Genomic DNA, 25449 nt, shown 5'->3' with positions numbered 1-25449 from the left:
TGTTGGGATTTTCTGTTTTCTGGAAGTTTGTTTCAGATTTGTGGTGCATTGAAGCTAATTGCTGCCTCTCTATGTTTGGTTCTGCTTCTGGAGATGTAGAGCATTTTTTTAAAGACTTTTTATATTTTAAAGCCCGGAGATACTCCAGTCACTGCTGTTGTGTAAACTAGCAGCTGGATTGCAACAACAATATTATGATTTAACCACAGCTCTGTGTAAATGGGGCATAAGTAGGCCAACATTTTTCCACAATGATGTGAAAGACTTATTAATTACTCATTAATTATTGCAAATGCCTGTGACAGCTGTTTCTCCCAAGGGTGGCACAGTTTATTCAGTTTAGTGGACAGTTACATATAGAGCCAGGTTGGTTTGGAAAGGTTTTATTCCTTTATTAAGAAATTAATCCTGTATTAAGGAATAAAGGTTTCTTTCAAACATTTTTAAAACTGAATTTTGTATTTACATTGAAATGTCTTTAAGGAATTAAAAAATGTGTTACAAAAAAGTAAAAATAAAACTTTTTATGTTTATGGGTCACTGCACTTACAATATCTATGTCAGTTTTTTTTGTTTTTTTTTCTGTTTTGGACAATCTTTTTTTTCTTTTACTCTTTTTCACAGACAGTTATATAAGCTGTATTTTTATGTCAGTCAAGGTCATAAATATGGTGCCGAACAACCCCTCAAACCAAATTGACATAGTACCGTATCAAGAATATGTTCAAAGACTTGAAAATCAATACTACTCAAGTGAAGAGAGCATAGGACTCAGACTGAGCAGTTAGGTACAAAACTTTCTGATGAGATTCCTGTCAATTCTGAAGTAAAACCTCTAGACAAACATGCTAAAGTTTACTTCCCATCTTGAGTCTGTTAAGACATCCCAAATATAGCTTGAAAAAATACCAAAACATAGGAACTTGTCACAAAAAACAAGCTTTTTTAAAAAAAAAAAAGAACAATTTTCTACAAATTGTGTTCACTGGCTTTGTTCTGAGCATGTATCGAAACAAGAGAAATTAGAAATGGACTTTTTTATTTCTTTTTCAATAGATTACTCTGCACCTAGGTTAGGGCAAAGACTAACATTAAAATGCGGACTCTGAAAAGAGAAAATATTAATACAAAATTATTAGTGGTGCTTTGTTTCTGAAATAAAACATGAATCATGCACATCTCAGGAGGTTGTCTTTACCAATATTCTGTGGTAAAATAAAGAACAGTATTTAGCCACAGTAGGAGTTAAGTTTTTACCTCAAAGCATGGTGAATGCTAAGAAGTAGCAAACAGCAGCTGAGAAGCAATCTTGTTTCTTTTGAATAAAGAGTGGGTAAAGCAGAACTGATAAATGCTGTCTAACAAGGCCAGTGCTAAAATTATGCTACACAGATGGGGCAAAATGAGCTTAGCATATTAAATCCTTATGTAACTCGTATGCTGAGATTGACTTTAGCTCTTTTAAATGTGGGTGTTATATTTCTGCTACATTAAACTTCATTTCATATGATCCTATTTCTGTAATCAGTGACCATGGAGGGGTTTTTTTGTTGTTTTTTAATGGATGTTTATTTGTGAGTGCCTCTCAAACTTGTGTCTGAAACTTGCAGTGTTTCCGAAAATTCTTAAATGCAGATAATAAAAAATCGTTTTATAGGAAAGATATCAATTCTACCATTTTAAAGTGTGAGCATGCCTCCACATAAAATAAGCTATAGTCAAGAGTCAAATAAGTTTTCTCAGTCGAATAAAATCCAATCCAATTTCATTATCCATTGTGATGTTTTCTGAGCTAAAACAGTTTGCTGAACAAAGTGGCGAACTACAAAGCTATATTTTACGACAATATACCTGTTTTTAAATGTGCTGATTTTTTGTGTTTTTCAGGCTACATGGATGATTTAATGAACAGGTCCAGGGCCACCCTTCAGGATACGTTCACTTCAACATGGGGCTTTTTATACTCCAGAAATTCCCAGCTTTTTCATGACTTGTACCAGGATTTGAGGGACTACTACCGGAGTACCAGTGTCAATCTGGAGGAGGTGCTGAATGAATTCTGGACCAAGCTGCTGGAGAAGCTTTTTTACCAAGCAAATAAGCAGAGTTCAATAGGTATGCTTTTTCAGTAAATGCACTCCTATCTTCTGTTGTTTCAAAGTGATGTGGAGTCCTTTGCATATATGAATGACATAGGCCAATCTATTCATACAGATTTCTTTAAAATGTTGTAACATGACCACCAAAAATGCACCAGACAGCTTTGAGATACAGTTGTGGAGAAATCAAAATGAAGTTTAGGTTATAAAACAATGTCTCTTATTATTTGCGAGACATTGTTCAATCCATCTTTCAAAAACGGAAGGAGAAAATATTACTAAAAAAGAGAGGCTTTGTTAGAGAGGCTTTGTTTCATCTGAAGTAAAACATAAATCACCCACATCTCAGGATGTTGTCTATACAAATATTCTGAGGTAAATAAAGAACAGTGTTTAGCCATAGTAGGAGTTACGTTTTTACTTCAAAGAATGGTGAATGCTTAGAAGTAGCAAACAGCAGTACAGTTGCAAACCTATATGGGCCTGGGAGTCCACCCAAACTGTTGGACTATAAATAAAAAAAGGACATTAATCAGAGAAGCTCCACAAATCTGGTCTTTGTAAAACATTGGCTACAAAATCATTAGTAAAACAAAGCCACAAGAACTCCTCTTTGTGGTTTACCACAAGCCATAAAGGGAGCATAGCAGATATGAGGAAGAATCAGATGAGAATGAGGTAGAATATTTTATATAGTCATGTTTTCTTGAGGGTCCTTGAAAAAAAAATTACATAAAATAATTTTATTTCAATTACTTTACAACAGTATGGCAACATAAGCTTGAACTTATTGTTTGCTTTTTTTCTGGTTGGAAAAACAAAAATATTTCTTATTGTAATGACACAGAACCAAACCATGAACTAGAGCTACAACTGAATAAGAAAATTAAACAATTTTGCATGTTCATCATTTTCTTGTTTTATAGTTATTCCAAGGAGGGCATGAAAAACTAAGATGATGTCAATTTAAATCATATGGACTCGATTCTTCTTTGTTTTATGTGAAGCTCTACAAATACAAAACGTTTTACACATGCTTGCCTGTTACAGATGAGGAATACCAGGAGTGTGTATCAAAGAAAATAGAGACACTTCGACTTTTTGGAGATGCCGCCCATAAAATGACGATACAGGTCACTCGTACATTTGTGGCGGCACGTGCATTCCTCCAGGGACTGCAAACCAGTCGAGAAGTGGTGGGCAGAGTGTTACAGGTAAAACTTCCAGCTCTCAAATTTACAGATCCTACATTAAATAGGCCCGTTTTCCACATCTTGGAAGAATATTTTTACTTTTGAGAAAAATCTATTTCTACATGTTTTTTATAATGCTGTGGTTCACTTGCTAAATCTTTAGTAAGTGTGCTAAAATGCATGTGTGCCTATCTCCTTAGTGATGCTGCTTACAGCTAAGCTCAGACGGACTCACTCATGCAAGTTTTACCACTCCTTATGAGCAGTATGAAGCTGTCACAGATTAATGTTGGTAGAAGCCATAGACTCTATAAAATATGTCTTGCAGTGTGGACCATCAGCCCTTGCAACACCAGTTAATGTCAACTCTAAACTGAAAAATGTCTCCCGGGGACGTAGGGAGGGTTAATATGTCCCAAGAGAAATGGTTTTCTCTGCACATAACACAAGAGTAAAGTTAAGATTGGAGCAAGACCAAGAAATCATTTGGTGGGGGAGCCATTTTTGATGCCACAGCTAAAATTATCTCTTGTCAGGTACTGGATTAGGAGTGTGGTAAGAGAAGCAACCCGAAGAGGAATGCAGACAAGCACTTAGCAAAGAAAGGCATGAATTTAACATGTATTGTTTGTTGATGAAAAATCACAAGGTAATGTACAAGAAGCTTGAAACCAGAAATTCCAAGAGAAAAACCAACTGAGATTTCTTATAGGGAATTTTCTCCATCCTTTAAGATTTCTCGCGGAGATTTATAGTATTGCTGGCACAGGAGGAAGGTGCTGAGAGCCACACAGCATAATTACACTGTTTAGATTATTTATTGGATCACACTGGATCACTTCTTACTTAAAACTCAAAATTAAAAGAATAGGACTTTGACTCGTTTCATAGCTTGAGTGCCTTGAGGCATTTGAATCAACATGCCTTTACCTGTGATTTGACTCAGGATTTGGGTGGAGGAACTTGAGACATACTTGTGACTTGCAAAACACCTATGGTAACCCATCCATCCATCCATCCATTTTCTAATCACCCTTTGTCCCTAATGGGGTAGGGAGGGTTGCTGGTGCCTATCCCCAGCTAACGTTCCGGGCGAGAGGCGGGGTTCACCCTGGACAGGTCGTCAGTCTGTCGCAGACAATATATGCTTCAATTGGCCAGTGTGGGGATTGAACCCATGACCTTGACCTTATAAATACCCCACTCTAACCAAGTGAGCTAACCAGCCACACATCCTATGGTAACTCAAAAGAAAATAAGTTCAACATTCACTCACTGTGACCAGCTCAAAATATGGATTTATATTGAGGATTCCTTCTGACTGAAGTTGTAAGGACATGTGGGTGTTGAAATGGACAAAGTCAGGACAGAGGTCTTAAGCAAAATTGATATAAATTAGCAACTTTTCAATGAATGTGAGCATGACTACGAGAAATTTCATTGTTTCGAATAAAGTCAGCATAAATGATTATTGCTTGAGGCTGTTTTGATTAGAAAATAAAAGCGTGCAGCAAAAGATGATAGCGTCTCAAAAGGAAAATAAAAATAAAGCTTAATTAAGTGGCAGACGGTAAAAATAAATGTTGATTGACAGAAAATAGATCTGAGCCAGAACTTGCAATCTCTCTTTCCAGTAACGCATTAATTCCACCCTTCCTTTGCTCTAGGTTATGCCAGCTGGTTTGTCCTTAACTTTCTCTGGACTGTTTTATTCCCTTGGGAAGGGGAATGTTGGAAGTAGGCCATGTGCTGCACAGCTGACTCCGGAGGCAAGCAGTCTAGATCGTCTCGCTCTGTAGCGCAGTGAGAATGGGAATGTTCAGATATCCGTGCTAATTACAGAAGAGAGACAAGTACTGAGAAAGATATAAATACTTAGCTATGGGTCAGACTGAGGTGGGGTAGGAAGCGTTGTAAGGTTGGAACTGAGACAAGTAAAGTATATCCCTCTAAAAGATACATTAACATAGACTGGATAGCTTTCAACCCCGTCTTATGCAATAAAAAAGATGCAAAAATAAAGATAATCATCTGAGAATTTGGGACTTGTGTGTAGTTCCACACAACTCATTTCATGGCACTCTTTCCTTTTCATATACATTGAATGTTTTCAATGACATTTGTTTGTCTTCTTTAACTGAAAAATGAGACAATGTTTTTCAGTGTGGAGAGACTCACAAAGAGAGAAATCAGCAATAAGGCAATTTTTTTTGGCTGAAGGTAGATTTCTTTGGGGGGACCCCAGCAGAAGACAGCTACGCTAAGAATTGCCACCAGCTTGAATGGACAGCTTAGAGCGAGGATTAGGATCTTCTTTCCCTGGGGCCCAGACCTTAGTGGTGGAGTGGAGACTGGAAAGGAGAGGAGCCTGAAAATCCTGGGAGTGTGAGGGCGGAGATGGGGTGGAGACGGGTTGAAGCTGGCCCAGGAAGCAGAAGGATCAATGGGTGACAAGGCTTATAAGGGGCTTCTTGAGCGATGATTGGGTGCGGCAGAGGCAAAGTAATTGGATGATGCAGGTGAGGCTGGAGAAGATCTCCCAGGTTGAATTTGCACCTTGGCTTAATTTCTCCACCAGCTGAGCAATGCACAGAAAAATGTGGGGGGAGGGACAGCACTAGTTAACTTTGTGCGCCATAAAGTTAACTAGTGTCCTTGTAGGACAAGGACATTAAGACAGAAAATTCTAGTTATTCCATCGTTTTCTTTGCCATCTCTTTAAAAAGAACCTTAAGCCATAGATTGAAATTGCTGCTGCTTAAGATCAGAGCATAACTTGATACTTGTACCAACTAATCAAATTCACAGATTAAGTATTTTTAGGAGTATATACCATAGCTTTACCATCATTTGTGTTCTAAAGGTCATTTTTAATCAACATTTGTATGTCAGTAAAAATGATATTAACCTTAGTTGACCTCACATTGCTTGTTTCATCATGTGTCTTTTTGGTATTCTGCCTAGTCATTGCTGTATACTCAACTAACTCTCCTGCTCATTTAAAAGCAATCATCTGACTCATCCCTAGCTAATGAGGGTAACAGTATGGATGGAAAAATGGAAAAAAAAAAAAAAAAAAAAAGGAATGAGGGTGTGACTCATCTGTCATATGAGTTGAAATTGTGCATGGAAATGTTTTCTTTTTTTTTCTTTTCTGTTTCCTTTGCACTTTATGTTGCCTCTCTAGCATAAATGACATGTTACTTCCACTTATTCGGATTTAAGAAAATCTAGATTAATAGCCTAACATGGCAAGTCAATCTTTTTTTCCAGTTACCTTAGTTACTCCTATGGAAAGTTGACTTAAGCACATTCCATATTTTGTAGAATGATCAAAGTGCCTTTGTCTTTTCTCACAATCACACATTATTGCCCTATTTTTACTCCAGATTTGATCAAATGTAGGTTTAACTGGGACTTTACGGCTGGAGGAGGAGTTTCCAGTAAAAGCATCAAGCTGGCCCAGATGTCAGCTTAGAAGAGCTTTGTATGCGTAGCTGGGCTCATTCCACATCTCTCCTTCTTTCTCCCTCTTGCGCACAGACACACACACTCCATACTTCTTGAGGTTTTGTATGCATAGCTGTACTCTCTTGTGAACAGAGCTTACTGGTATTAACCCAGTTTCACTTTTCATGCACGAAGGCCTCTTCCCCTTTGGGAATGGCCTTGTGGAATAGGAAGAGAAATGCAGGAGGCAGGGAGGACAGAGTGGGGGGCTGAGAACACTTGTATCAATGTCAGGGTCTTTTCATCACATGTAAAAAGAAAAAATACATTTTAACTTTGTGGTTTCCAAGGGAACAGTGCTAGAAGAAACTACGGTGAAAACTCAAAGTTCGCCACAAGAGGTGACCTCCCACTGTTTTGTGGCTGTTACTGCCTCAGCAAAAACCATGCTTTTAACTTGCATAAAATAAAGGTACTTTTGCATAACCCAATTTTCATTTCTCCAGTAGAATAAAAAAAGTGTCACAAGAAAAAGAAAAAAGAAGTTTATGAACTTTTGATTTCAGATTTTCACTTAGAAAAGTGAAATGTGTTTGACAGAACAGTGTTTTTACTTTTGTCATGGGACCAAAGTTTATTTTTGCCTTTGCCTGACCACAGGTGCCACTGAGCCAGACGTGCATGGGAGCTATTATGAGGATGACTTACTGTCCCCACTGTCGTGGCATGCCCACTGCTAAACCCTGTACCAACTACTGCAGCAACGTCATGAAGGGCTGCCTCGCCAACCAGGCGGACCTCCATACAGAATGGTCACATCTAGCAGGTCAGAGGACACTCACACATACTCATACACATTGTGAGGATACTAGAAAAGTACATGTATTCATACCAAAACATTTCTGTACAAACCTTTTGATTTGGTGTGTAGTGTATAGCATCTTTTTGCGACTTGACACAATCTTTATATGTACAACTTAAGTGTCTATTTTACTGTCAACAATTAATGTCAGCATCAAAACAAAGTAGAGTAGAATTAATTCCAACTATCACTTAAATCTGCTTTGTGATGGATTCAGAAGTTTTAACTCGCTAACATCAACACCATCTTTTAGGGGAATATTGACTCTCTTTAATGAGAGTTAATGCAACTTCTGAAGTGTTTGGTGAAATAAATGCATAACACTGGCAAAACAAATCTGTAAAACATATTATAACATAACTTCTGTTCATTGATTTTCAACATTATATGAAAACCATTGAAGTAATGGGACAAAACGTCTTTCACTTTAGCCTCACTACATTGAATGTCCCCTTCCTGTAAAGTTTTCCCATATAACTTTGCAAATCATTAACTAGCAGCTGTGTCATATAATTGTTTACCTTCCGTAATATGATACTCAAGCACCAAGGATTCAGTTCACCTGCATGATGATCTCATGATGTTGTTTGTTTATTTATACACTGTGTAATTATACACTAACTTGTATAATCAGTGTGTTAACTTTTATTAACACACTATATTAATAAAAGTTGCTGAACAGATTTATGTTGAAAAACAAGTTATTCTTTCATTGTTTTTTATTTTTTAATACTTTACAGACACAATGATTGAGGTTGGAGAGCGCCGCTTGGATGATGTGGAAAGCGTGATCCTTTCCCTCCCAAATCAGATATCAGAAGCTATGTTTAGTATGATGGATAACATGGAAACCATCAACAGCAAGGTTAGATTGCTCTTTGATTTACACATAGAGATTTAAATGCCTACACAGCTACAAAGACTGTTTTATTACAAATAAAAGAATTATGTACTGATCCATCGAGTATGTTCTGCTTACCCAGATCTGGGCCACAGGGACAGCAACATCAGCAAAGGGTCTCAGACTTCCCTCTCTTGTGCCACTTATGCTAGCTCCCAAAAGTGCTCCTAAGAATAACCTTGCAGCAACCCCTATAGCATGACCTGAGGAACGTGGTTGCAATCCTTCTAAGAGATAAAAAAAACAACTCGACTGAACAACCAAACTCCCATGGATCTCTGAGCTGTTACTTGATGGAAAAAAAAATCTTATTTTCTTTTCAATTCTCAGGACAGAAGCTAAATCGCTTCTCCTGGATCTGAGACTCGTCAGACTGTCAAAATCAAATAGTAAAATTCAACCAGATATTCTGAGGTGTCCTATAGTATATATATAGGGACTCTCTCATTGGTCCTCTTGCTTACAAATTGCTATCGCATCCATGTCTACCACTTTGCAGGTGTGGTCCCAATATTCGAGGTGACTTTAAAGAGGCATGTCAAAACTGCTGACAAGGAATCGTTTAACTACTATATTGCAGTGACTTCTGAAGTGGTGATGGAATCACCTTCTCTTGACTCCTTAGCCCTGTGTCCTCTCAGGTGGAAACAAGGCATGTTTCCACTGAGCAGCGCAGCACTGCTTACTGTGTTTTGGTTTTCTATTTAGTCCAATTCCTTTGTAAAAATGGCCTATTCAATCAAACCCGAACCACACCACTCCTAGATTTCCTTTATTTGTAAGTTCATAGGGCAGAGGCACAGTTTGACTATGTTGGAGCTTCTGGCGTCACACACCATAGTCCATCGATTTGGAAACAGAAAAACCTTTTTCATAAGAGTCCTATTTTCATTTGCAGACTTCTGTGTTGCTACTAAAAGGAATATTTACTTGAAAAGTAATTTAAAGGTTTCAAAAACTTAAAAAATGTTAAAATAGCATCATGGATAAAAGGTCTCCACTCTCTGATATATAATGAAGTAGTCTTTTATGTCTAGTCTTTCCACAGTCTTTGTTTACATAATACACTAAGCGTCTCACCACATTGACGCTATTGTACTGCTTCTTATATCTAGTTGAAAATGAATGGTTTTGAGTCATGATGCAATCTGCAGGCAAAGCTTTTATTTACAGGCATAATGATGTTTGTGTAGCAGTTCTATATGGCATTCAACAGCAACTAGCAATAGTACAAAACAAACTAACTGAGCTGTTTAGTGAAGTTGGAAATCCAGGTGGATGGCAGGAGAAGAAATCAAAGTTTCCTCTGTTCAGGTTTCCTAAAGGGCCAGTCTGGCCTGGGGTGAACTGTGGCCTGGTGGGAGTGTCTCTCACCTGTGTCAATATGGTAACCACACACAGTGTGAGCCTTTGATTCTCATCTCTTTATGAAAGTGCTGTGTTTAAAGTTCAGTCACATTCATTCTGGCATGTAGCTTTATCCCAACAATAATGTGCTGCAGTATTATTGATAAAACATATTGGAGCATATGGTTTTTAATACAGTTTTTAAAAACCTGTTTGAAATAAATAAGTCAAATCAAAAATGTTGCTGTGCTTGAAGTTTTAGAGATTTAGTTCTTGTGTGTCTGTGTTTCAATATATTGTCTCACTTGTATAATCAATGGAGACAAGTAAGACTCAGTTAGCTGTGAGTCAGGCTACATAAGAAAAGCACTGGCTGATTTTTGGGTCATGCAAAAATCCCTCTTCTTTTCTTCTTATGTATTCTTGATTCCACCTCCTCCAGCTGTCCCAGGCATGTGGCAGCCTCAGCGAAGGAGGAGCCACCAGCTCCGGATTTGAAGATATCACCAGTAGAAGAAGGGTCGTAGTCGATGACAGGTTGGGAGGAAGTGTCACCAAAATGCCAAAGTCGGTTAGTACTTATCTAGCTGATTCTAAGCTTCCCTGGCCTGTTCAGATATGCATATCATTAGAAGTTAAATCCCTTTAGCTTGTGCACTCAGCTTTGTGTGGACAACTATTCAATGATTAGAAGCTGATAAATATTAGATGGGCAAGTCAGTCAGAATATACACACTGTCGATGACTATTTTCCTTACTCCTTCTATTTGAAGCTGCTTTGTTACTGTTTCTGTCAGCGATCTCATAATCAATTCTGGTTTAGGTGTCTGACGTCAACATGAAACTGAGAGAAATACGACCATATTGGGTTTCCCTACCAAAAGTTCTTTGCAGTGACAGAGTTGCCAGTGGAACCGGGGCTGAGGACAAGTGCTGGAACGGCATAAGTCGTGCCAGGTAATGATGAATGACAAAGGAATTTGTTGTGAATGCTTAATTCATATGGAGGTTTGTTTTTTTTTTTCTTTATATCATTCAGCGTATTCACAAAAAGATTATATTATGGGGATAATTAGATGTAAAACACTGTGCAGCTATTGTAAAACTTAGCATTTAGGGTTATTCCCCTGGCAGATATTTTGCCAAAACAAACAAACAAAAAAATCACTTTTAGCAAAAAATGACATTATTTTAGGAAGGTGATATTTGAAAAAAGTTGGGAAGATATTCCACATTATTTCACCACATCTTTCCTTCAAGCATAAGATATTTTATTAGTGGGACTTTTCTTGCTACTTCTGACTATTTTTCTGATATTTATTAAACCCAAAAGAAAGCAAACACCAAGTACAAATCAACAACTCTTCTCCTTGCATCTTGTAAAGTTTAACTACAAATATTTGTTTTCCAATTGTCTCATGCTTCAATTTTCCCTGTTCTCTACTTGTAGATTACTTAACAATCACACAACGTATAGCTGAGCAAATATTTCTCCATGCAGTGTGCACTCTGTGACTTTTCTATTTAATTATACCCCTCTTCCTTTTCACTTAAGGATTTTTGAATATTTTCTAGTAGAGGTTGTTTTTGTGCTCCGAATAAGTTAATTTTTGAGTTTGTGTAACGTTAGAAAAATGTAGTTTGTTCATTAAAAGGAACACACAAGACAAGAATCACAATAATTTTAGTTTCTTTGTGTTTTACTTGCCAACAAGGAAAAGTACACAAAATTGGTATGTCAGTGCACGTCTAACAAACAGTTAGAAGAATTATGTTTTTATACTGAGTCTATGCAAAGATGGATCAATGCATCTTTCCAAGGCTGCAGGTGTTTCATGCAGCCTTGCACAAAATATCTGACACAGGTCAGTCACTTGCCTCCTAGACAGAAAATGATAATGAACAGACTTTTTTTTTTTTTCCAACAAATGTCTCTAACTTGAGTTCTCAATCACTCTGGGTGAACAGGAGGCTAAAATTGCTCAAATAAAAGCTGAGGTTTTCTGGATGAAAATGGTGATCATTCTATCACAGTGACAAACATTTTATAGCTGACTTAGGCTGTATTCACACAAAAGGTTTTAATGCTCATTTCCAATTATTTGCTTAAATCCTATTTGTTTTCACTTGGTTGTTTACACTTCAAATTAAACCTGACTGCAGTGACAGTTCTGTGTGAACAGTTTAAGTCCCTAAAGCAACCCGGATGTGCAGAGGAGGAACGCTGACGTCACACACAAGCACGTTGTTCATGGAGGCAATAATAGATGGAGCAGCTTGTAGATAGATTTTAAAGTTTATTCAGCAATGGGAGCTGACAGTATTGTCACAAGATCATAACAAGACAACAAAAATTAATAAAAATAAAGCACAGCTAATAGCAATGGCCTTTTGTGGATCAGAGCCAGGGAGGTCAGATTGTGATGTGATGCTTCTGTGACACAAACATCTTTCATAAGTTCATAATCATAATTTTCAGCCATTGTTCACATCCAAATTTATCGCTTCTTGCTTCTTCTGATACAGAGTAATGATGTATGTCTTACACAAATAACATAAAACCCAGATAAAATGCGATAAGACCATGCAAACTGCAGATGTTTAAAAACAGGGGTGGTGCTATCTAAACTAGCACCACAAATGTAAACGGGACAGATCTGATTTGTTTTTGGGAGGGTGCAAAAAGATCGGAAGTAGGGTGTTCAGACTGCAGTGAAAAAGTCTGGTTGCATGTGGATGAAAAAAGGTTGATTTGGGTTGCATTTGCCGGTTGTGATAAATTAGTCTTAGAGTCACTATAAAGTCCTCCAAATAAGCATATCAAGGTAAAACTGGTAGCTACAGATATGCCATGACCAGTGACCATGACAATTTTGAAATGCTTACGTTTACCAGGTATCTGCCTGAGGTGATCGGTGATGGCCTAGCCAGACAGATTAACAACCCTGAAGTGGAGATCGACATCTCCAAACCAGACATGAAAATCCGCCAGCAAATAATGCAGCTGAAGATCATGACCCACCGGCTGAAGAATGCTCTTAATGGCCAGGATGTGGATTTTCAAGATTCCAGTGAGTAATTTGAAACATAGTTTATACCATCCTCTTTTTCCTTCCATTACCATCGTCTGGAAACAAGTCTATATGATCTATGCTGATCTAAGCAGTTGGGCTGTTTATGTCTTTCCTTCATGTTTTTTTTGGGAAACCTTGCAAAACTAAATTAGAGGGATTTTTTTTATTTTTTATTAATGACTTTCAATGTGAGTGACATACGAAAAATGTGATTCTTTACCATTTCTATTTACCAAATTTATTTTTAACTTCAAATTACTAAATTTTTTCATAGTTATGTTTTTCAACATAAAATATATATCAGTTTGGATTCCAGCACTTTTAAAAACTAATTGTCAATCATCTTACTAAGAAAGCTTTTAAAAAAGAGCTGAATTTGCTATTGAAATTGAAATATGTAATATTGTGTTATCATCAGGTCATTGCTATAATGTTTGTGTGTAGCCCGTACATACATTTTGTTGGTGGGTTGCTTTTAACTCTGAGCTTTTGACTCTCCTTGTTTGTTATTTTCAAACATCTTAATTTGTCATTCTTGTAATTAAGGAACATGTTTCGTAGCTTTCTTTCAGCCAGGTGACTGACACTTCACCACAACTTAAGGGGCAGTGCAGCTACTGGACATGTGCATTATCATAGGTAGCCTACAGGTGGTTTACTAACACTGATGCAGAAACATGGACTGGTCACAGCATAAAAGAAAAATTATTTATTTGCAAGAGAAAAATAACACTGCAGAAGGTCTGGGGCTCTGGCTTCTGGAACTAGCATCTGTAAAACAAGGCAAAGACCGTGAGACGGGTGATAACTCGCAGTAAACAATGAGATTGTGGAACAGCTTACGGCCTTGTGAGGTGGCATTGGCGGGGGCAGAGATTCAACCTGTGCAGACCTTCGTACAAGTTTAGTCCAGAGCTGCATAGAGCGAGTGGTTTGTGAGGACAAAGTCTGAGCAGTGATTAGATAATTGCAGCCAGGTGTATTGTCTGCAAAAAGAGCCACCTCGCCCAATGTTTGAAAGAAAAGCAAGCACAAGCACACACGCACAAGCATAAACGCACAACCTAGATCCTGACAAAAACAACTGGAGAAAACTTGCATTTTCCCTGACATCACATTAATAAACTTTAAACCACAGAAACGGTATGACAAAATTTTTGAAGACATGGAACTCTAATTTCTTATTACTTAAGCATAGTTTGATATGGGCAGATGGCCCATGTTTGCTTGTGACATGAACTTTATGAACACCTAAAAGAATCTATGGGTCCTTTGCTTAGGAGAAAATCGCATATACACATAGAAATGGCTGCGTAGAAAGGTAACACTGTCTTGTCATTGTGCAAAAATGAAACACAAGGTACATATGCACCAGTCTCACAGCTGTATAATTATATTCTCAAATCTTGGTTGATATGCTGCTAACTTTGTATTAAGGTAAACTGAAGTCATGGTCTCTTAATTTATTTGTAAAGTTGTTAATATTTCCAAGACACATGTTAGATGAGACAGCTTTTGTACATTGTTTAACCAGGAAAATCTGTAGCATCGTAACATTAAGAAAATTCAGTGAAATGTGTATTTTCCTTTTCTTTGAAGTTTTAGAGAGGGGAACTTAATGTAAAGACATATAAAATGTAATTACCACATGCTTAAAAGTCACAGAAACACCTTTTTTTCTTTATAGGTGATGATGTCAGTGGATCAGGAAGTGGCATGTGTGCAGATGACATGTGTTCCCGGGGGCCACGCCTTGTTGCCCCAGTGACCGAACCACCCAGAGTCTATGCCTACCCACCAAGGAATAAGGAAGTGAGAGGTTCAGCGTCACAAAGTCTCCCTTCATGCAGCATCCTTTTGCTTTCACTGCTCATCCTGTTGCTGCGGCGATAATTGGTGGGAGAGTTCTTCTTCCTGGGACTGAGTTTGGGACATGGGGGACTGGAGAGTTTTAACAGACAGGGAGGAAATATTAGGGGTTAGTTTCTTTGCCAAAAGTAAGCCAATTACTAGAAACAATAGCAAAAATTACTCAAATGGGCTTTCTTTGGTTTTAAAACACAATGGAGTCATGAGTATTGATCTGTGTTTCTGTTCTTCTCCTGTTCTTTATTTGTCTGTATTTTATGACACTGTTAGAGTTGGTCTTTTGACATCCTCTAATGGTTTGATTCTAATGTTTGGGTTCTCTAAAACAATATTTTCACCTAAGACATTATAAGACTGTACAGCTAGCAGTAATTTAGATATTGACATGATGGGAAGAAGGAGAATGGAGCAATGCGGTAGCCCCTATGTGCACATTGGATCTCCACTTTTAATCTGTAGAAATTATTTATTTATTAGAAGTTATCAATGGAGCAATAATTAGACTATTCACATCACTGGTTTAAAAGCAAAAAATCCCCCACAAACTAGATATTCAAAAGACAACTTTCAGGAAGGATAATCTGAACAACATGACCCATCAGACCTGTTGATGCGTTAGGCTTTGCAGTGTTATGACATATAATCTTTTTCTGCGGCGGGATCTGAGCTGACGCCGTCAGCACTTTCTGCCCGTTTATCTCTAATCTGCAATAAAAGTCGTCATAATATTCACACAGGCATGTCCCTTCTAGACTGGGGAGAAACGTGTCCTGTCTTCCATTCCATCCATCCCCTCCTCCATTTGCTCCCTCCACATCCAACTCTCACACCACCCAGTTACCCCATTCTCCTGCTGGCAGTGTAGCGTCAAGCTGAGGTTCAGGTTTAAGCAAAGTGCTCGCATGACCGGACATAGTCTCAGTTGACATAGAGTGGAACAGTGTAGTTAGTTAGCAGGCTGCCCTTGTCAGAGAGCAGAAATATACTCGGAAGCAGAAATACAACTTTCCTGCCCTCACGTTGTTCAGTACTTTTTTCAATGTTCACGGCAGATCAAAGCTATTGTACACAGTCAGAATTGTAGTGCTGTGGGCTTTATGTGTGCGTGTAGCAACAATTACAGTCAAGGTGAATCAAGCACATCCTTGAAATTAATGTACTATTGTTTTAATGGCAGATGAAGCAGTGTACATATTTTCTGTTTGTTCTTTTTTGCATTCTTGGGGAAAATATCAAACTAATTCTCCCACTGATGTATTTCTATCATGATCTGTTCTCGCCACTTATTTCCATGCAACTTTTCCATATAAGTGGTACTTCTTAGTCTGACTCCTCCTCCCCACCCCCTGTTTTTTTTTTTTTTTTTTTTTTTTTTGCTCATCAGCTATAAAAACCTATAGAGCTCTCTTCATGCTTCTGCATGATGTCGAGGCAAAGATGACAGTGACACAGTGCTTTGTTATGTGTCAACCTTCCAGGGAATGTTTTGGGAAAACATTATACCTTTTCCTGATAAGATACTTGCTAGGGAGAAACCATGTACCACATTTTAATTCAAAGATGTGTTGCAGTTTTCAGTTCGAATGAATTCACATGCAGGATGAGGGACAATGCTTGCATGTATGTATGAGTTCATTGCGTAAATCCGAATGTGTGTACTTGTCTGTGACCGATAAAGCAAAGAGGGGACAAACAAAAGAGCCTGCATAAATCTCGTTTGGATGGCACAGAAAGGAAATCTATTAAAACGTTTTGGTCTATTAAAATGCTCCGGTCTAACAATGTATGACAGAGCGCTGTTAAACTGACAGCAATAGGAGATTAATATAGTCCATTTTTCAAAAATAGCATTTTCAAATACTGCTGTAATAGCTCACATTCTGTATTAATGGCTTCTGTACTGTCAGAATTGCATGTGACGAGATTGAAATAGAAGAATTAAATTGATGTGGTTTTTAAAATGTGTCACTGCTCCAAATGGGACAGTCCATGGACGTTTATATTAAAAAAAATATTCTCTGTGCACCTAGATTTTTGGAAATAATCCAACTCCAAAGTGCATTTGTTTCATGTGATAATAGAAAAGTCTCATATACTGTCTTATTTCTTTTTCTTTTTTAGAAAAAAAAAAAGAGCTCTATTAATGAATGAGTTGTTTCTGTTAGACTGTGTATGTCTGTTTTTGTCCCCAGTTAGAAAATGTGCCTGAGACTGCCTTTGATACTTTGGGGTCAAATGAAAGGTATAAAGAGAGAAATGGTACAATGTTGGTTGGTAGAAAAAAAAAAGAAAAAGCAACATATTTTAACAAAAACCTTTAGTAACACTGCAAGGGTCTCAGTGTGTGACTGAGAATAAATGTGAATGCCCTAATAAAAGCAAGAAATTACTCACTGTCATTGTGACATTCCAGCTCAAAGACAACCCTTTGACTTTAGAACGATAACTTCAATTTCAGTGACTCCCTCACAATGTCATTGGCTGAAATTTGCACAACCCCCACCAAACCTCACCCTTTTTTTCATTAATTTTCTGATCTCATTAGTTTGCTCTCCTTGTCCCCCTCCCATTTACCAAAACATGCACTTTTATGAGGCCACAAAATGGTATTGTCTGTACAAAGACATCACAAGGTACTCGATCAATGAGAAAGTCAACACCTTCCAGAAATGACTATTGATTTGGGAATGGGTGTATGCAGATAGATGTGGTCAGGCATGCTGAGTCCTGTTTGAGGACGGTGACGGAGTGTAAACATGAAGCTCCAAAGTGTGAAAGGAAGCTTGATAATGGTTTGCACTGATCTCAGGTCAGCATGTATCCTACAACCCTGCCTTCATTCATCGCTGCTCAGTTCCTTGCAAAAGTATTCATACCCCCTTTTTATCAATTTGTCACAATTTGATTTAGGGTTGTTTTTTGTTTTTTTTGTGATAGACCAAAGGAAAGCAACACATTAATGTCAAGTGGAAGGAAAATCTTTTCAATGCTTTTTTTTTTTTACAAATAAAAATTTTAAAAGTATGATATTTTTATGTATTCAGCACCAGTTTGCAGAATCACATTCTGCTGTAAGTACATCTTTTATGTGAAATACCTGAGCAAGACATGTACATCTAAAGATTAAACATCTTGCTAATTTTGTTTCCAACATAGTTCAAACTCAGTCAGATTGGATGGAGACATGAAGTTTTAGATTTTGGTACACATTCTGAATTTGATTTATATCTGGACTTTGAATAGATCATTCTAATGCTTGAATATTCTTTAATATTGGCTGGAAGATGACCCTTAGAGCATTGCTCCTCATTTTGCACCATCCTTCCTCTGACCAAATGTAACATTTTTTCCCAAATTTGCTTCACTGAATTATCCCCACAGCATGATGCTGCCACCACCATGTTTTGCTGTGTGAATGGTGTGTTCATGATGATGCACATTGCCAGTTTTCTATCACACATTGTGGTTTGCACGTTGACTAGGACGTTCAGTATTGTGCTTACCTGACCAGAGCACACATTTCCACTTGCTCTGTGTGTCCACTACAAGACTTGTGGAAAACTGTAAACTGGATTTAAAGTGGATTTTTTTCCACAATGGTTTTCTACTTGCCTCTACTATATGAACACTTTTGCAATGCACAGAAGGTGGCAAAACTGCAATGCATACTACCCATCTCAGAAACAATGTCCTTATTTGTGCTGGGAGCTTGAACAGTGTTTCAAAGTGGTAACAATATATGGGGGAAAGAAATGTTTTATTTCTGGTTTAGATTTACGGTACATTGATTTTATTCTTATCAGAAATTTATTGAGAGTCTGTTTCTATGGTGAAAACAGGTGCCATAAAGAGCTGGAGAAATATCTACAATAACATGTCTCACTTGCTGTTGTACCTGCAATATTGTGTCAATTATATACATTGTAAGATTTTCAACTTCCCTGTGTCTGGTCTCTTCAATCAAGGGTCGAATTTTATGGGTGTGGGTGGAAATTTAAGTAGATCTGCAAGTGCATTGTAATGATTTTGAATACCAAAAAGATACCAAAAAGTAACATTTGTTTCAGTAATTAAATTGTAACATTTTTTACACTTTGACTTGAATGCAGCAATTTGAACATGTAACTTTTAAAGATAAGTTTTAGCTTTCTTTCTTGAGATTCTCAGTAACTGTCTGTTAGGTCACTTTCAACAAAGCAGTCTTGCCATGATGGTGTAAATTGTATTCATAAGCATTATATGTTTAAAAAAATATGTTGTTATTGTTGTCATTTTATATAATATCTCCCTTTTTTAATAAGCTTATTTCTAAGTTTATGTTTGCTAATCTATAGTCATTGAACCCATTCACAGTACTAAATGCTGGAACCATCCATTTATGAGTGAAAGACATTTATAATCTGATGTTCTTAAGGTACTGAAATTTATCAACTTTTCAACAATATTCTAATTTATTTAAATGGACTTGTATTTTCTCAAACTAGCTGCCTAGATGAGACAGAATGAATGCATAAGTGAACTGCTTTTGAGAAGAGAAATGTGCGATGCTCATTGAACTGACCACACCATCTGTTCGAGTCAATTTCTTGGAGTGCAGTGGGGCATTCTACTACCTGGAAAAGGCCATTGTTTTCCAGGAATGATGTCAGAAGTGACAACTGCTGTCAAGTGTTGTCACACTGCAAAGCGGCCACATGGTCAAAGCTCACTAAGTGCATTCTCTTGTTTCAGTCTGAAGACAATAGTACTATAAGACCTCTTGGGTATTAAAAAAAGCAAACTTTACAGTGATCATATGGGAGACATTCACAAACAGACCATTGTGAAACTGAGTAAATGCAAGAACTGCAAACCGCACTGTAGAAGCATCTGCTCAGTTGTCTTTTCTTTCAGTTTTGTACTATTTGTTTTGTCACATTACATTGGTCCTCCAAGCATGAAAATATCTATTCTAAGTTGGTCAGACTCAAGAATAGGCTTTTCAAAATGCATCAGCTTTGTTTAGGAGTTAATTTGCAAAACGTTTCCTTTAAGATAAGCAAGGAAGATGTGGGGGGAATTAGTTTTGATGACTCATGCATGAGGTTAATGTTTGAGCAGCAGTTGTACCCTGAAGGTCTTTTGCTCTTTCAATTTGTTTTTCCATAATTGTCCCATAAACAGTTCTCACAGAAGGTTTTAATTCTCTTCAGAGTCTCTACTTCATCATGACATCAATCTTCATCTCCCATTTTTTAAAAATAATTTGAAAAAGAGGAAATAAAAAAAAGATAATGCCTTGCTTTCTAATTTATCTTAGTCTTCTCTTTCATGTGCATCAAATATCAAGATTTTTTTTAATATTCTGAGCAACAGAGCAGAGGTGATTCCAATAGTTGCTGCTGTGGGCAACCTCATCCTTATTCTGCCAGGTTTTTTGTGCTATCTCCTTTTCTGATATTAGGAAATTATAAAAAAGTAAAATAAAATGAAAACCTTCCTTATTGCATTCAATAAAATTGTCAATGTAATCTTTAACTCACAAAACAGATCATTTTGACCAGTGAGGTAGAGGCTTTACAGTCTCACTAATCCATGTGAGATTACATTATCATGCACTGTGGCCAATTAAATTTTACCTAAATTATTGCTGCACTCTACAGTTTTCATGCATTTAGGCAGACACATACACAATTTCAGCTATTGATTGTGTCTGAATTCTTTGTTGCTCACTTCACACTCTGCTGCACAAATACACAGCTCACTCTCAGCCTTTTGGCTTTTAGTTTGCCCTCTGGTTCACAACATTTTTATGAGTGACTGCCTCACAAAAATACATGACCTCCATGTTTAAAATATCAACACTAAGGAACAATACACAACAATAAAATCTCAGCTCACCACATATGCCTTTGATCTTATCATTCACAACAGTATGGAAACAAGTCCATATTGCAAAACTAAGCAAGTGATTTTAATGATGCATTGCATCAAATGCTGTATGTTCATCTGACTCACTGAAATCATCCTCAACTCAAAGTAGAATCCCTTGCAAAAGTATTCATACCTTTTGAACTTTTTCAATATTTTGTCAATGCAAACTCAAATTCTAAGGAATCTTATTGAGATTGTAAGTGCAAGAGGTAAAAACGTAGTAAATTAATGTGGAAGTGGAAGGGAATGAAGACATCCCCAAATAAAATGAAGAGCAACCTATTGTCTGAATAAGTGACTAAGCTAAAAGAGTCCACCTGTGAATAATTTACTCTAAGTGTAATACAACTGTTCTTTGAAGGCCTCTGAGGTTTACTGGAAAGCATTAGTGAACATACAGCACCATAATGACAAAGGAACAAAACAGACGGGCTAATTATTGCAATTTAAAGGTTGAATTTGAAACGAGGTATAAAACATTATTCCAAATTCTGGAATACTTAACAAGGCACAATTTTATTCACTATCTGAAGGAGTACAATAAAAATTCAACATCACCAAATCCATAAAATGCCATCTGCTGTTTGATACAAGCCAAGTGGTTGACATACAAAAACACACATTTTTGTTCATGAAAACATTTTAAAGCTATGTATAATTTTTTCTTTCACTTCCCAGTTGTGCACAACTTTGATTAATCTATTGCCTATAATCACTGTAAAACACTTAAACACAGTGAACTGTAACAAAGTGATTGGGAACACTTTTACAAAGATGCTAAAATAAAGAGATAAAACATGTAGATTTTCAACCAAACTTTCAAACATAAACTGCATTTTCCTTAAATCTTTGATTTATTAATTGAACTAATGCCTCCCACAGCCTGATTTTCCTCCTTTCAGGCGCTTGAGATTCAGACTCAGTTGTTTTGTTCTCTAATTATTACATCAATGACTATATTTAAGATGAAGGGCTTAACATCAATTCCCTTTGTCAGATGACTGAGTAGATGACTCAGACCTACAAAGGTAACCTCAGTCCACTCCATACCATTGTGCACACTGCCGCCCACTGGAAGATGGGTTTTATTGCAGTGGAATTTTATTTCACAGTACAATTTAAGAGCAACTAATTATTTAGTTACAATTGAGCTAAAGTGATTTGATGAAGTTGAGCACTGATTAGTATAGGCATGGCCTAGCCAAGGAATGTATGTGTTCAAAATATAGAAAAAAGCACTTCTTATCTTTTGACCTTAATCTCTGACAAACAGTGTTATAATGGCTCAAGTAGTGGATGTCAATGCATGAACCGTGACATTTATTACTTATGAAAAGACAACAGGCAAGAAAATTCTCCAACAAGTTGAACATCAAGTCTGGACGATTATTCGCAGGAAGCAATGGAGAAAGCATCGATAAAGTCCAAGAGAAAGAATGATGAGGGGAACAAAGTCTTGTTGGATGTAAGTGTGACAGCTGTCCATCCATCCATCCATTTACTAACACGCTTCTCCCGAGTGGGTGGGGAGGGTGCTGGTGCCTATCTCCAGCTAGGCGAGAGGCGGGTTACACCCTGGACAGGTCTCCAGTCTGTCACAGGTATGAAAGCTCTGTCGGACGTATTTTGTCCTTGTAGAAACGGGTGAGTAATTACTTAAATAGAATGAGCTTGTGAAAATCTGCCTTCATGAAAACACCTAAAAATAAACACTAGCATGAAACAGTGTTTAAATGTAAATAGCACAGTTACCGCAGCACATGTTTTCATGCTGCTATAGAGCTATCTATGTGGAAATAAACACAAAGTCAAGCTTTACTGCCTTCATTTATTGAGCTTTGATTTGTATCATACAGAATCGTTATGACAAAAAGAATGGGATGTTTACTACCACTTACCTTCTTACAGATGAACATGTGGTAGATGTTCATCTGAAAGAAGAACAACTCGACATCTCTTGCATTTTTCCAAATTCCATTTGGGTTTTGGAAATGTAAAACATTGTATTCTGCCCATTAAATGCTCTGGATAACGGTTGTTGGAATTGCAGGCTTCACCACTGACAACATTTGACAAGATTTACCTTTTATTTTCCTTGAAATGGCTATGACCGTAGTGCCTTAGTGTGGTCAGGGTAAATTTCTTTTTTCCATTTCTTTTAGATTCACTTTATTTTATTAATTTAAAGATTTATTTAAAATAAAATCCTTATTTACGTAATTTCTTTTAAACACAAAAATAAACCAAACAAGAACAAACATAATTGTGTGTCTGTTCTCGCGTGGTGTCACATGACAAGCCGTACGTCAGCGTCTTAACAGACAGCTGCTGCGTCCAGTTCCAGATCCTGTTTCAGATCCAGTTCCAGATCCTGGATTCTGATTGTCTGTTGCCAAGAGCGCCAGACTGGTGAGCTAAACCATACATCGAATCAAGAGAAATGTCACATCCTGTCAACTCCTTCCAAACTGGTAGGAGGCATTCAAGCCTACAGTCGTACTTTCATCCTCACTTTGGACTGAACCAAACTGAATTTGATTCTTTCCCATAATTCCTCTCACCTCCATCAAGGATCTGAACTTGTTAAATATTGCATTGGATAAAGGAGAAATGCAGCTTCAAAACTTCCATTAGTATGATTTACAAAAATAAAATGTTTATGTTAAGATTTCTTTGCTTTTACCAGTTGCACAACGCTGAGTAGTATTAATGAGGAACTTTGTTTTTATCAGAGAATACTGATTTTGCACATAGCAGTCAGAACTCTCCATATGCTTGCTTTTTATGTAGCCCTGAATCTTCACGTTAAAAAACAAAAATATGCAATGTGTTTTATGAAATTAAAATCTAAATGTTGAATTTTGTTGCTTTTTGCCTCTCGGTGATATTCTTTTCATCATAGTAGTAACTCACAAGTGTATTTTGAATTTAATTACTGTATTCATTATGTTTTACACAATGGTTTGCTTAAATTAAAGGTTTTCATAAGTTAGAGCAAATCACGTGGTTGCTTCTCTAAACAATGTTTTTGTAAAAAAGAAAAATAGAATCAGGCAAATACGTTGAATAGAGTTGGATTTCCAGTGTTCTTTAACTTTAAAAATAGGTTGTGCAGAGTAAATCCAACTTGCCGAGTGATATTTTGAAGTTAATTGTGCAGCTATGACAGAGCGCTTATTCCTGAAGGTAATGAGCGGCTATATGCTTTGATTATTCTCAGCAGGCAGCTAACTGCTCTGGAATTTTAATCCTGTCTATAATCCATAGTTAACAGATTGATGGTGGATGAAGTCATTTTTACGTACAACAATAATATGACTTTTAGAGTGAGAACATAACATTTTGTGTTTAAACAAGTGTGCTTTGTCCATTGGAATGCATGTGGGATTTGGATGGATGACAGTGAAATGATTTTGATGTGTCTTCTGAGACAGATTTTAAGCCATGTTGAACTCGACAAAAAGCTCACCATTACCTGGTAATGAAGGGGATGATTTAAAATAAGATTTCAAGAATAAAAAGCATCAAGTTTCAACTTGAAACTAGAGAGATATCTGGAAAAAGGCATATTTAATATTGTTTTACATATAGCTGTCACTCCATAAGATTTATTATGTAAACCGTAAATCGTAGATAACTGAATTCCCATTTACACATTTTTAATTTGGAATATGTATATATATATATATATATATATATATATATATAATCACACAATATATATATATATATATATATATATATATATATATATATATATATATATATATATATAAAATCACAGCATATATATATATATATATATATATATATATATATATATGTCTATAATATTAAACCCAAGATAAATACAAAGAAGTCTTTATTCACAAAGTTTCTTTTTTTTTAAATCTCAGAGTTTGGACTGAGATTAAAGTACCCACAAAACAAATGTTTATTTGGTTAAAACAGAATTAGAGAAAGGTGTTTTTCATTAGTAGATTAAAGAAACTCTCTGGACTCCACCTATCTCATCTAAACATACAAGAGGGAGAAAGAAAAGCACAATCAATTGTCTTCAGGAGTTCCCTCAACTCTTTTATTTTAATCTTTAAAAATATGTGAATCTGCACCAAACTTTATCATTTTTGTCTGTCTGTTGATATACTTTATAAATATTAAATCTGATAGTATGGTAGGTCGCTCAATAGTAGTCTTTTTACCATATACTTTTTTTTACTCCTGAGTATTTTTTGTAACAGTTTGTTACATTACTGGAGTAAGAATATACTCTAGTGATACCCTTACCTGAGTAAATTTACAACTTCAGCCTTATGAACAAGACTATAAATGAAGGGTGTCTTGTAGGTTTTATGAATAGATAATGCGAGAGCATTTTTCCAGTTGTTTGGGAATTGACCACTTCTAATTTAAAATATTTTCTTTGAATGCAGAACCTAGAGGATGGGCCATAAGTTTGCATACATAGAAAAAATAAACATTTTATATTGGGCAAAAGTTTTATTTTTGTGAGACTCTGTGTAGTCACTGCACGTCTTGGACCACTTTGTGGTTGATCTGCAACATTTCCAGTTTTCAAATTCGCAGTACTTGCAAATACGTTTTGCCACAGTGTTGTGTGTGATGCTCATTCCATGTTTTCTGTTAAAGTTTTGTGCAACCATGCAACTTTTTCTCAATCCAGCCATCAGTATAATTTCAATTCTTTGCTGTTTTATCAAACACATCTTCTCGGGTATCT

The 25449-nt window shown here is 36.7% G+C and overlaps 1 protein-coding gene across 2 annotated transcripts in view; it reads left to right on the top strand.

The window, feature by feature from the left end:
- LOC122840803 (glypican-1-like) overlaps positions 1–18731 on the top strand; it is a 61366-nt gene extending 42635 nt beyond the window's left edge. For both annotated transcript variants that reach the window (XM_044133477.1, XM_044133478.1), the window contains 8 exons: positions 1888–2115; positions 3150–3313; positions 7403–7568; positions 8345–8469; positions 10295–10423; positions 10676–10809; positions 12748–12923; positions 14614–18731. In XM_044133477.1, the coding sequence (XP_043989412.1) occupies positions 1888–2115; positions 3150–3313; positions 7403–7568; positions 8345–8469; positions 10295–10423; positions 10676–10809; positions 12748–12923; positions 14614–14819 (1328 nt within the window). In that variant the 3' untranslated portion in view covers positions 14820–18731. The remainder of the gene's footprint in view (positions 1–1887; positions 2116–3149; positions 3314–7402; positions 7569–8344; positions 8470–10294; positions 10424–10675; positions 10810–12747; positions 12924–14613) is intronic.
- Positions 18732–25449: the final 6718 nt, after the last annotated feature.

Source organism: Gambusia affinis, linkage group LG12 (genome assembly GCF_019740435.1).
Source record: "Gambusia affinis linkage group LG12, SWU_Gaff_1.0, whole genome shotgun sequence".
Classification (NCBI taxonomy): domain Eukaryota; kingdom Metazoa; phylum Chordata; class Actinopteri; order Cyprinodontiformes; family Poeciliidae; genus Gambusia; species Gambusia affinis.
The sequence above is the reverse complement of the archived record's forward strand: the minus strand, read 5'-3'. Positions and strand labels throughout refer to the sequence as shown.